Genomic DNA, 12532 nt, shown 5'->3' with positions numbered 1-12532 from the left:
GGCCCTGTCTTTCAGCTCTCCGGTGTCAGATCGTCTGCAAAGCTCACACCCGGAACCTGTTTGCTCGCGCTTCTGGCTCACCCTGGTTTTGTGACCCCGGACCTGCCTGGTTTTTGGATACTCTTCTGCCTCAGGAGATCCAGACCTGCTTCTGCCATTACGACTCCTGACTACTCTTCTATCCCGGTAACTCTGACCAGCCTTCTGCCTTGCTACTACGTATTTTGGGTTTCCCTTGAACTGTACTGCTGCCTGGTTTCATTCCGCCCGTTGTGTCTGTGTTTCCTCCCCCAGGACTTCTGGACCACCTACCACCGGCGTCATCGGACGCATCGCTGCCACTGGGGGAGGCACAGACCCAGCACACCGGACGGGATAACCCCTGGAGCCTTCACTCACTCCCTACATCCCTTTCCCTTTAAGTTTAAATAAACTTTCTGGTGTGACGCAATTGTGGTCCTCTTGTCGTCTGTCTGAAACGTGACAGTACGATCTGACCATCATGGACTCAGCGCACACTTCCCCGACATGGAAACCGAAGAGCCTGAGCAACCCACCGCCATGCTACGCCTGGAACACACTAGAGAGAGCTAGGCCGCATGAGCGGCGTGCATCTCCTCTCTGCTTCAGGTCGGCCACCAACAGCATCAGCAGTTCCAGCAGCACCAGCAGCAGTCCCAGCAGCAGCAACAACAACTCGCCATGATCATTCAACTCCTCACCAACCTGACCCCAGCCAGTCTGCCCACCAGCCCTGCCCCCCGAGTTACCTGCCCCGGTCATTGCAGCCGCTGCTCCGAACCCAAGATTGGAAACCCCGAGCGGTTCAACGGCGATTCAACCCAGGTCCGGCCATTCCTGACTAGCTGCCGACTTCAGTTCTCCTTGCAGCCAAGGACCTTCGCCACGGGGGGGGCTAAAGTTGGGTATGCCATCACTCACCTGACGGGCCGAGCTCGACTCTGGGGAACAGCAGAGTTCGAACGTCAAACCCCGCATGTGCAACCTTCGACCTGTTTGCTGAGGAGATGCTGAAGGTGTTTGACCTGGATTCCCCAACCGCAGAGGCGTCTCGTGAACTGTTCAGTATTCGACAAGGCAGACGTACAGTCGCAGACCATTCCATCGACTTCCGAACCCTGGCTAGACGAAGTTCTTGGAACACACCATCGTTGGTGGACGCGTTCTTCCATAGTTTGGCTGACTATATCAAGGACGAGTTGGTCTCCCATGAACTGCCTTCCACTCTTGATGAAGCCATCGCACTGACTGTCAGGATCGACAGTAGGATACAGACCCGTCGTCGTGGGAGGGGGCGCCAAGGTCCACCTACTACCGGCATTCGGAGAGATCCGACTGGGCTCCTGTCATCTACTGCCACTCACCCAGGTCAGCTTGATCAGTCTGAGCCTATGGAGATTGGGCGAGCCTCTCTCACTCCTGCAGAGCGCCAGCGACGCTTCACCTCAAACCTCTGCCTCTATTGTGGAGGTGATGGACATCGTGTGGTAACCTGCCCTTTAAAGGGCCGAAGCTCACCGGGCATAGGGGGAGTCCGGTTGAGTTCAATGACCATCCAGTCCTCCGACCGCAAACCCCTGCTGCAAGTTCACCTCCGCCTCCCTGACTCAACTCACACCCTGGCTGCTCTGGTGGATTCTGGCGGAAGCCAACATAATGGACATCAAGCTGGCACGCCAACTGGGACTGGAGAACCTCCGTTTGACACCTCCCTATTCCTGCCCGGGCACTGGACGGACACTTACTCGGATCGGTCACTCATGTCACGGCCCCGGTCTCGATGGGTCTGTCCGGAAACCATCAAGAAACTATCCAGTTTCACCTGCTCCCCTCTCCAGGCCAACCCCTCATCCTGGGTTACCCATGGCTCCGCCGGCACAACCCTCAGCTCGACTGGGTGACCGGGGTGATCAGGGGAGTGGGGAGAGGACTGCCACCGAACCTGCCTGCTTGCCGCCGCACTACCCTCGGCCAGTACCTACTAACTCCGCTCCTGACCCCTCCAAGGACCCTGTGTCGATTCTGCCAAGTCCCTGCATCGTTGCAGCTCTGACCTGGGCTGTTGAGGAACAGGTGCTGGAGGCTCTCCGTAACCAGCCAGGTCCCAGCACTTGCCCAGCTGACCGCCTTTTTGTCCCCGAAGACCTGAGGTCCCAGGTCGTTCAGTGGGGACATGACTCCCGCCTAGCTTGTCACCCTGGCTCCACCCGCACTTACAACCTGCTCGCCCAGAGGTTCTGGTGGCCCTCTCTGAGGAAGGATGTACGGGAATCGTCCCAAGCCTGCCCCATCTGCAACCAACACAAGTCGGTCTGCCAGCCCCCCAGCCGGATTGCTGCAGCCCCTGCCTGTGCCCAGGAGTCCGCTGGTCCCTGCTGCGCCTTGTCCTCCTCCTCCACGGGCTCGTCGATGGTGGTCTGGTTTTACACCGTCCGCCGCCTGCTTCGGGTCCAGACGGAGGGGTAGGGGTCTCCAGTACCTCATTGACTGGGAGGGCTATGGACCTGAGGAAAGGACCTGGGTGCCAGCTAGTCGGATTGTGGATAGGACTCTCATCACCGCTTTCCACCAACGGCATCCTGATCAACCTGCAATCCGTAGGGGCCGCCCCAGAGGGGTCCCTAACCGTCCGGCCCGCTCGGCTTCCTGTCCTGTGCCTGATCCTGTCTCGGGACCTGTCCCATCTCCCGACCACGGCCCTCCGGCTTCCTCCGAGGATGAGGACGTTCACTGGACCGTTCGGAGGAGTTCTAGCCCTCCTCCGGCTCCTCCTCCCGCCCGGCGTAGGTGTTGCTCTTGGGACTTCTGGGGCCGTCCCTTGGGGGGTTCTGTCATGAGCCCTCTCACTCCACCGGGTTACCACGGTTCAGCTTCCACTCTGCTCACCTCCCTCTCTCTACTCAGCCTAACTAGCTCCACCTGTCCCTGCTCTGCTCGGCTCTAATTACTCTGCCAGCTGCGCTGCATTACCCACTAACCTCTCCCAGTATTTAAGGCCCTGTCTTTCAGCTCTCCGGTGTCAGATCGTCTGCAAAGCTCACACCCGGAACCTGTTTGCTCGCGCTTCTGGCTCACCCTGGTTTTGTGACCCCGGACCTGCCTGGTTTTTGGATACTCTTCTGCCTCAGGAGATCCAGACCTGCTTCTGCCATTACGACTCCTGACTACTCTTCTATCCCGGTAACTCTGACCAGCCTTCTGCCTTGCTACTACGTATTTTGGGTTTCCCTTGAACTGTACTGCTGCCTGGTTTCATTCCGCCCCGTTGTGTCTGTGTTTCCTCCCCCCCCCCCAGGACTTCTGGACCACCTACCACCGGCGTCATCGGACGCATCGCTGCCACTGGGGGGAGGCACAGACCCAGCACACCGGACGGGATAACCCCTGGAGCCTTCACTCACTCCCTACATCCCTTTCCCTTTAAGTTTAAATAAACTTTCTGGTGTGACGCAATTGTGGTCCTCTTGTCGTCTGTCTGAAACGTGACATCCGGGGATAATAAAGACTGCTCTACTCTGACATTGGTGCATCATGAGTGCACCAGCCAAACCTTTGAATGAAACATATGAGTGCATATGAATGCATGTTCACATGCTAGTCTAGTGCACTGGTTCCCAACCAGGGGTACTAGGACCCCTGGGGGTACTTGGCCTATCCAAAGAGGGTACTTCAGAAGGCTCATGAGATCATAGGCCTACTGGTAAAATGCACATTAGGGTGTACTTCAGGGGTACTCCGGGTAAAGCAAAATGCAGTTTGTGCTACAGTAACCGAAAAGGTTTGGGAACCACTGCCCTAGTGTATGAGGAGCAATATTCACATAGCATGTACTGTATACAGTGGGGAAAGAAAGTATTTAGTCAGCCACCAATTGTGCAAGTTCTCCCACTTAAAAAGATGAGAGAGGCCTGTAATTTTCATCATAGGTACACGTCAACTATGACAGACAAATCGAGGAAAAAAATTCCAGAAAATCACATTGTAGGATTTTTTATGAATTTATTTGCAAATTATGGTGGAAAATATGTATTTGGTCACCTACAAACAAGCAAGATTTCTGGCTCTCACAGACCTGTAACTTCTTCTTTAAGAGGCTCCTCTGTCCTCCACTCGTTACCTGTATTAATGGCACCTGTTTGAACTTGTTATCAGTATAAAAGACACCTGTCCACAACCTCAAACAGTCACACTCCAAACTCCACTATGGCCAAGACCAAAGAGCTGTCAAAGGACACCAGAAACAAAATTGTAGACCTGCACCAGGCTGGGAAGACTGAATCTGCAATAGGTAAGCAGCTTGGTTTGAAGAAATCAACTGTGGGAGCAATTATTAGGAAATAGAAGACATACAAGACCACTGATAATCTCCCTCGATCTGGGGCTCCACGCAAGATCTCACCCCGTGGGGTCAAAATGATCACAAGAACGGTGAGCAAAAATCCCAGAACCACACAGGGGGACCTAGTGAATGACCTGCAGAGAGCTGGGACCAAAGTAACAAAGCCTACCATCAGTAACACACTATGCCGCCAGGGACTCAAATCCTGCAGTGCCAGACGTGTCCCCCTGCTTAAGCCAGTACATGTCCAGGCCCGTCTGAAGTTTGCTTCAGTGCATTTGGATGATCCAGAAGAGGACTGGGATAATGTCATATAGTCAGATGAAACCAAAATAGAACTTTTTGGTAAAAACTCAACTTTGGAGGACAAAGAATGCTGAGTTGCATCCAACGAACACCATACCTACTGTGAAGCATGGGGGTGGAAACATCATGCTTTGGGGCTGTTTTTCTGCAAAGGGACCAGGACGACTGATCCGTGTAAAGGAAAGAATGAATGGGGCCATGTATCGTGAGATTTTGAGTGAAAACCTCCTTCCATCAGCAAGGGCATTGAAGATGAAACGTGGCTGGGTCTTTCAGCATGACAATGATCCCAAACACACCGCCCGGGCAATGAAGGAGTGGCTTCGTAAGAAGCATTTCAAGGTCCTGGAGTGGCCTAGCCAGTCTCCAGATCTCAACCCCATAGAAAATCTTTGGAGGGAGTTGAAAGTCTGTGTTGCCCAGCGACAGCCCCAAAACATCACTGCTCTAGAGGAGATCTGCATGGAGGAATGGGCCAAAATACCAGCAACAGTGTGTGAAAACCTTGTGAAGACTTACAGAAAACGTTTGACCTGTGTCATTGCCAACAAAGCGTATATAACAAAGTATTGAGAAACTTTTGTTATTGACCAAATACTTATTTTCCACCATAATTTGCAAATAAATTCATTAAAATTCCTACAATGTGATTTTCTGGAAAAAAAATCTCATTTTGTCTGTCATAGTTGACGTGAACCTATGATGAAAATTACAGGCCTCTCTCATCTTTTTAAGTGGGAGAACTTGCACAATTGGTGGCTGACTAAATACTTTCTTTCCCCACTGTATAAGGAGTTAATGGAGGTATTAGTCATTGTAGCCATTGTACTACATCTTGTCTCTAAAATAGGCACACACAGAGCCAAATTATGAGCTGTTCTGAAGCCGAAGCACAGTCCTGGATAATGGAGAAAGTATTATCAAAATGTCTGTCTCTCTGGGGAGATGGAACACATCCTTTCTATCTCCAAGGTCCTCTTCCAGGGATTCTTCTCAAAAGGAATAAAGGCAAAATGAACGAATAAAAATGAAGAAGGCATTGCTTGAGAAAAAAAATTAACTTTTAAATGAAATACCATTGCACTCTCTCGGCCTTGCTTTTGTGTAACACTGAATAGGTCATTCAGCACCACAAATATAAATTATGCTCTTACAATGTTTAAGCACTGGTAGACTTACATTTCTTAGGTACTTTCCTTCAAAAGTTCTTAGCAAAAACAAATAAGATCTTGATGACTGCTTCTCGAGTGTGGACTGAATAAGTATTTTCCTATTCAGAAGAAAGTATCCCTACATGCCAAGAGTCCCAAGGTTTGTCCCTTTATTTCCCTTCTCAGCTCGGCGCTCAGTACTATGTGAAACTAATAGCTTTTTACCAACCCCAGGGGCAGCAGAGATGAGTTTTTAAGAACCTTGGCACTCTAATTCATTTGAAGTCTTCCAAATGTCATGCAGGCTGATATTTAGTTTTGTAAGGCTGAGCAGAAAGCTCTTTTCATATATAGCCTCGCATTCTCCGAGGTGCGTTTAGCACAATGTGGAGGGGTGAGGGGCAAGACAGAGCAGGAGAAAGGGGCGCACTGCATTAATCTGTTCTCAGGAGGGCCAACGGAACAAGAGAAATAACAGAACAGAGCTGCCTGCAGGAAAATAACCATATTCAGAACAGTCACTCTCTCTGTCTTTCTGTCTCTCTCTCTGTCCATCGTTCTCCGACTCTGTATCTCTCTCTCGCTCTCCCTCTCTCTCACTTTCGCTCTCTCTATTGGTCTTTCTATTTATCTGTATCTTTCCTTCTCTTGGAAGAAGAAATGTTCTGAGGTACTATCTTCAAAGAACAGCACAAACACAGGTTCTGGCTGGCATTGGTTAGTTTTGTTGCTGTTTTAGCCATTTCCTAAAGCACTAATCTTGAGCGTCTTGGCCAACTGGCATAAAGTTACTAGAGATAAAACGCTTGATTGATTTTGATAGCTTTAAAGTGAACAGAGCTCTGGCATCTCTCCTAACCTTCTGTTATTACTTAGATTATTAAAAATGCTTAGATTATTTTAAAAAGATTAGTTTGTTTTATTATAGATACTGCTATGAATACTAGTCAATTAATGGTACCCAAAATATCTGCACTGACTCTATCTTGCACTGAGCCTACGCACACTCACTAGACTTTATATACACACTCACTCACACACACTACACTGTCACTCCTACACAAATCCTTCACACATTCAAGCACTACATACACACACACACACATAACACACACACGCATACCGACACAACACAAACACACATACATACACACAAGCACACTCACACACACTTTTACACTCATCATTGCTGCTGCTACTCTGTTCTTTATTTTACTCAAATTATTATCTATCCGGATGCCTAGTCACTTTACCCTACCTTCATGTACATATCTACCTCAAATACCCAGCGGTGGAAAAAGTACTCAATTGTCATACTTGAGTAAAAGTAAAAATATCTGTCACCAGTAAACTACTACTTGAGACAAAGTTATAAAATATATATTTTTTAATGTACAGTGGTTGAAAAAATACTCAATTGTCATAATAAAAGTAAAAAGTAAAACAAAATGCTATACATCAAATTCCTTATATTAAGCAAACCATATACACCCTTTTTTGTACTTTATTTTTTTATTTACGGACAGCCAGGGGCACACTCCAACACTTTAGAAACACAATCTATGTGTTTAGTGAGTCCGCCAGATCAGAGGCAGTAGGGATGAAAACATGGTATATTGATCGGTGCGTGAATTGGACCATATTGTTGTCCTGCCTGAGCATTCGAAATGTAACAAGTACTTTTGGGTGTCAGGGAAAATGTATGAAGTACATGAGTAAGAAGTACATATTTTCTTTAGGAATGTAGTGGAGTAATAGTAAAAGTAATAAAAAATATAAATAGTAAAGTAAAGTACAGATACCCCAAAAAACGACTTAAGTAGTACTTCAAAGTATTTTTACTTAGTTACTTTACACCACTGCAAGTACCTCGTACCTCTGCACATTGATCTGGTACTTGTACGCCCTGTATATAGCTCCATTCTTGTGTATTTTATTTTATTCCTCATGTTAGTTAATATTTAATATATATATAGTTATTTATTTTTACTCTGCATCGTTGGGAAAAGGTTTGTAAGCAAGTATTTCACTGTAAAATCTACACCAGTTGTATTCGACGCATGTGATAAATACAATTTGATTAGATTTTTTGTTAGAAGTCTGTCAAACTGAAGGCTATAGAAGACTAAACTTTATCTCACAACCATTTTAGACAATTATTCACTACTTTGGTTTCTGTTGGGTACCTTGTTGGCCTGTCCAGGTCTTACCTGAGGGTGGCATATTGTAGGGTGGACCCTGTGGCGTGCCCATGCCTGAGTTGTTGCCCTGTGACTGGTTGATGGGGTGCACCATCTGGTTTATGCCAGGGCCTGCGTAGCTGCCCTGTCTGGGACACAGCGAGAGAGAGAGACAAGAGCTGGTTAGAGAGGAAAGACTGGACCCGGATACTTGGTGTGGAGAGCAATTAGTTGGCTTTTGACATGGTAGTAGAAAAGACTCCGTAATAGATTAGACTTTCTGCCTCTATTGCAAGGCTATAAGGCCAGAGGATATGCCCATATGTTTCAGTACTGTATAAACCATCATCCTGAAAATGTATAGGCACATGTCCTAGAAAAAAACAGAATCTCTCTTTAAAAGCAAGTGTTTGTGAGCAACAGCCGAATAGAAAGCTGTTTCACCCTCCCATCCTTCCTCTTATCCCTTGCAAATCCCTCACCCCTCTTCTCCTTAGCCCTCTCCCCCCCTCCCTCCTCTCCCCACGAAGTAATAATTTAACTAATTAAGGTGTGCTTCTGGAAAGGATCATGTTATTTGTTGCTATGGCGACAGCTGAAATCAATCCTGTGCTTTCTCCATGCCTCGTCGCATCACGGCGTGTTGGGAGGACATCAGAGGGCTTATCAGAAACCTGCTGAACCAACGTCACACACAGCAGACAGACGGTCATGGCCACCGCTCCATACCCTGTACCCTGTACAATGCTAGCTCTGTACCAGCTCTGCACCAACTCAACAGACAGCGCACCAGGATGGATAGCAGTTGGACCAGCTCTACTTCCTGCTGGTCCAAATAATCCCTTGGATAACGAGAGAACAGGAAGAGGAGAGAAAGGAGAGTGAGAGAGGTGGCAGAGGGGGGAGTGAGAGAGAGGTAGGAGTACAGAACATCCCTTCATCTGTGGTGGATCATTTCCTTGAAGTGGAGAGAGAGTAGAGCAGACTAGAAAGGGTATTTAAGGAACACGGAGTAAGGGTTGACAGCAGTAGCAGTAGTAGTAGTAGTAGTGGGAGCAGCTTTGTGTTAAAATGCCACACTGACAAGGTCATAGTAATACCTCTGCCTTTCTGTCTGGAGGGAAGTCCTACATCCTGCATTCATCTCAACACTGTGATCACACATACAAAAAACTAAACAAACACTCAATCCGGATTTGTGTCAGTCAGTCAAAAGAGCTGAACTTCCCCAAGCAGAGGAGGACAACCATGGCACAGTGTATTGGATGTGTGACAGTGACTAACCAGGCAGAAGGAGGGATGGGGAGGGATGGGTTTGGTAAACATCCCAGTAATCTCATCTCACAGATGTAATTAGTCATAGAGCATGTGTGATGATACATATGTAATCCTTCTATGGGCCTGGGCTCACAGGGAAAACCATGGCTCACAGACAACAACATACACTAATATCAATCAAATCCTGCCTGTTATAGACTGTTTTCTTGGCAGCACTTTATTTTACAGTACTGTTTTACTATGGGATTTACTGAGTATTTACAAGGAAATAATGTGGTATCATTGGGTACTTTCTGTTACTTCAAAGAATTCAACCCAATCGGTAGCTAACATGGTGACATTAGACTTTTGTGTCGGAGTATATCGTTTGTGTTCCATAAAGTGCTATTTCTCCATACTGCATCTACACCTTACATCGCCCCACAGAAAATAAACACCAGCGCCAGTGCTGATGTGAATAATGTAATAAAAAACATAAATAACAACAAGAAAGTGGAGTTCGACTGTGGGACTAGTCCATTATTATAAATTCATGTAATAAAAAAGCCCATTAGGAAACACTTGATGGAGGGAACGCAGGTCGTTTAATCACACTTAATGTATGCATGTGCTGCTATCAAAAAAGGCACAGCACATTTATCTTGCTCTCGGGCACCTTTGCTGGGGAAAAAAACACCCTGTTGCCGCAGAGAACGAGGGGAAAGCAGAGAGGGAGAGACGGAGAGGGAAAGAGAGGGAAAGAGAGGGGAAACGCAGCAAGAGGGGCGAGAGAGCTAGAGAACATAAGAAAAACAAGAGGGAGAGGATAAATAGAGAAATGAGAAATGGGAGAAAAAACAGCAAGAGTGAGAGAGCAGAGAGAGGAAAAGATATCGAAAAGAGAGGGAGTGTGTCCCTGGTGAGACAGTGGGGGGTGCATTTCCAGCTCATAGCACAGGCTGTACCATCCAGTTGTCATTGTAGTGTAATCATTGTATTGTGAGCTGAGCTAGCTGAGCTACGGGAACAGTTGAGGGGAAGCTGAGCTCCTCTAACTGAGAAGCATCAAACCCAGCACACTCTCTCTCTCTCTCTCTCTCTCTCTCTCTCTCTCTCTCTCTCATCGTGTTGTGTTGCAGAGGCATGGGGACACAGCAGAGCTGGGAGAACACACCTGTTTTGTTGTACTCTGCTTCTCAAAAAGATCCTGCTGATTTGACACTGCTTTCAACTGAATCTGTGAGCCAGCAAGTTGTAGCATAAATATGGCCAGATTAAGTCTAACCATAAACCATAAAATGTGGATTTTGTTGAAACCCAGAAATAACAAAGGCAGAAAACACTAGGCATTACTACCAGCGCAAACCATTATGAGTAATACTCTCATGAGGTGTTAGCCACATTTAGAGCCTCTTGAAATATTATGAGGGAAATAATATGTGCTTTGAATCACTTCAGCAGATAAACAGATTAGTAATCACTGTTCTATTTAAATGACTAGCACTGCAGTCAGTCCCAGTCTTGTCGCCCTCCCTGCCTGTTTCTCTGTCTCCCCTCATCCCCCTGCATGGAACTATGCTGTCTGTCCTTAGTATTCTGCCCACATGTGTGAAGGACATCTGAGGAGGCCTGTCTCTGAGCACGGCCGGAGAGAGAGAGGGAGAGAGGGACGTTGCCAAGGGCTGCCATGGTTACCGGGTGCCAGACAGCCAGCTGCAGTCACACACACAGCTCCATGCCAGACCAGCACTACAGTGTCAGTGTCAAAGTCCCCATTCCTGCCTGTCCAATGCAAACACTCACTGCAACAACAGGGAGTGAATTCAGTGTGGCAGGGAGAAAAGAGGGGTACTAAAGTACTACCACCATCATTACCCAGCCCCAACACTCTCTGTCAACCCTGCCTGGTGAGAGGGAGAGAGCGAGAGAACGTAAGTGAGTGAGTGAGTGAGTGAGAGTGAGAGAGAGAGAGAGAGAGAGAGAGAGAGAGAGAGAGAGAGAGGGGGGTCTGCATGGTGTAGTCAGTGGGAGGGTATGAACAATATGAATTATATATGGGCACAATCTGCTCTCAAGGCAGCTTCCTCTCAGCCCCAGCTCCATTCCAAGCAGCCAGCTCAGCTAGCGCCTGCCTACCTGCCCCTGCCTGCCTGCCTGCCTGACTGTCTGACTGCCTGCCTGCCTGACTGCCTGACTCAACCCAAACAGAATCCAAAATAAAACAATGAATGAAAGGACAGCCTTTTAACATATTAAATCCTGAGAAAAGCCGTCCCCCCCCCCTACATCAAACAGCTCCGAAGGGAGTGAAGCCATTTATTAAAGCCTAGCTGGCGCTGATGCCAAGGCTGCCTGTGAGCCACAACGCTGGCGGCAACAGCAATGCATTCTTGACATTCAAGCAGCTCTTATTTACTTAGTAAATTTACTTACTAAGGAGGTCAGAAATGAATTATTTGACGAGGATTTACCCTTAAGCATTTTTCTCTCTCGCTTTCTCTTTTTCCATTTCCTTTGATTTATTTTTATTTTAAACATGCTTTTCTCTAAGTGCTTATTTTCTACAAGCCGTGATTCTGTAGCTCCAGGGACAGTTACCAAAGTCATTTCAAAAAATACTTTCTGTCTTTAGCAAACAGAGCCAGGACAACACCTAGCTTCGTAATGCTACTCTCTGGTTCTGTTCTCCAAATCCCAACACCAGTGTTCACTCAAGAGACTTTACTCCTTTTTTCCGATCATTGATCTAAACCAAGTCACAAGCCGTGCAATAGTATAATCTCAACTTAAAACCTCAACATAACCGATTCAAACCCAAGTGCATTTGATACACTTACATTACTTAGTGCAAGTTTACAGTCTTTAAGATACAAACATAATATTGTTCTAAATGTCAGCCAATCAGACCAAGTATGGGTGTTTTGGTGATTTGATCATGAAAATGGGAAATCATGTATAATTCAAAGCACTTAAGGGAACCTCTCTGAGGACTGCGGAAAAAACTAGCTAGCATCACCATCACACTAATCTAGATGTAATCACAGATCCCCCTCCAGCCACAGGATATCATAGTGGCCTTGCTCTGCTCATTTGGCATTCTTTTCACTCTACGTAATGAATCTGGAGTAGTCGAGAGGGACATGGTTCAGGCTGTTTGGTGTGTGTGTGTGTTTGGTTGTCCAGATGACAGCCGATCTCTAGACAGCTAGGAGATGAAAGCCCATGACATCATGCCTACCTATCTAATTATTTCCTTCCCTGGGTTGTGTGGGTTGGTG

At 47.2% G+C, this 12532-nt stretch overlaps 1 protein-coding gene across 1 annotated transcript in view; it reads right to left on the bottom strand.

The window, feature by feature from the left end:
• Positions 1-12532, bottom strand: part of LOC121544480 (AT-rich interactive domain-containing protein 1B-like) — a 257508-nt gene that overhangs the window by 16416 nt on the left and 228560 nt on the right. The window contains 1 exon segment of the mRNA XM_045209158.1: positions 8028-8146. Within this exon segment, the coding sequence (XP_045065093.1) occupies positions 8028-8146 (119 nt within the window).

The sequence above is a fragment of the Coregonus clupeaformis genome, chromosome 29 (assembly GCF_020615455.1).
Source record: "Coregonus clupeaformis isolate EN_2021a chromosome 29, ASM2061545v1, whole genome shotgun sequence".
NCBI lineage: Eukaryota > Metazoa > Chordata > Actinopteri > Salmoniformes > Salmonidae > Coregonus > Coregonus clupeaformis.
The sequence above is the reverse complement of the archived record's forward strand: the minus strand, read 5'-3'. Positions and strand labels throughout refer to the sequence as shown.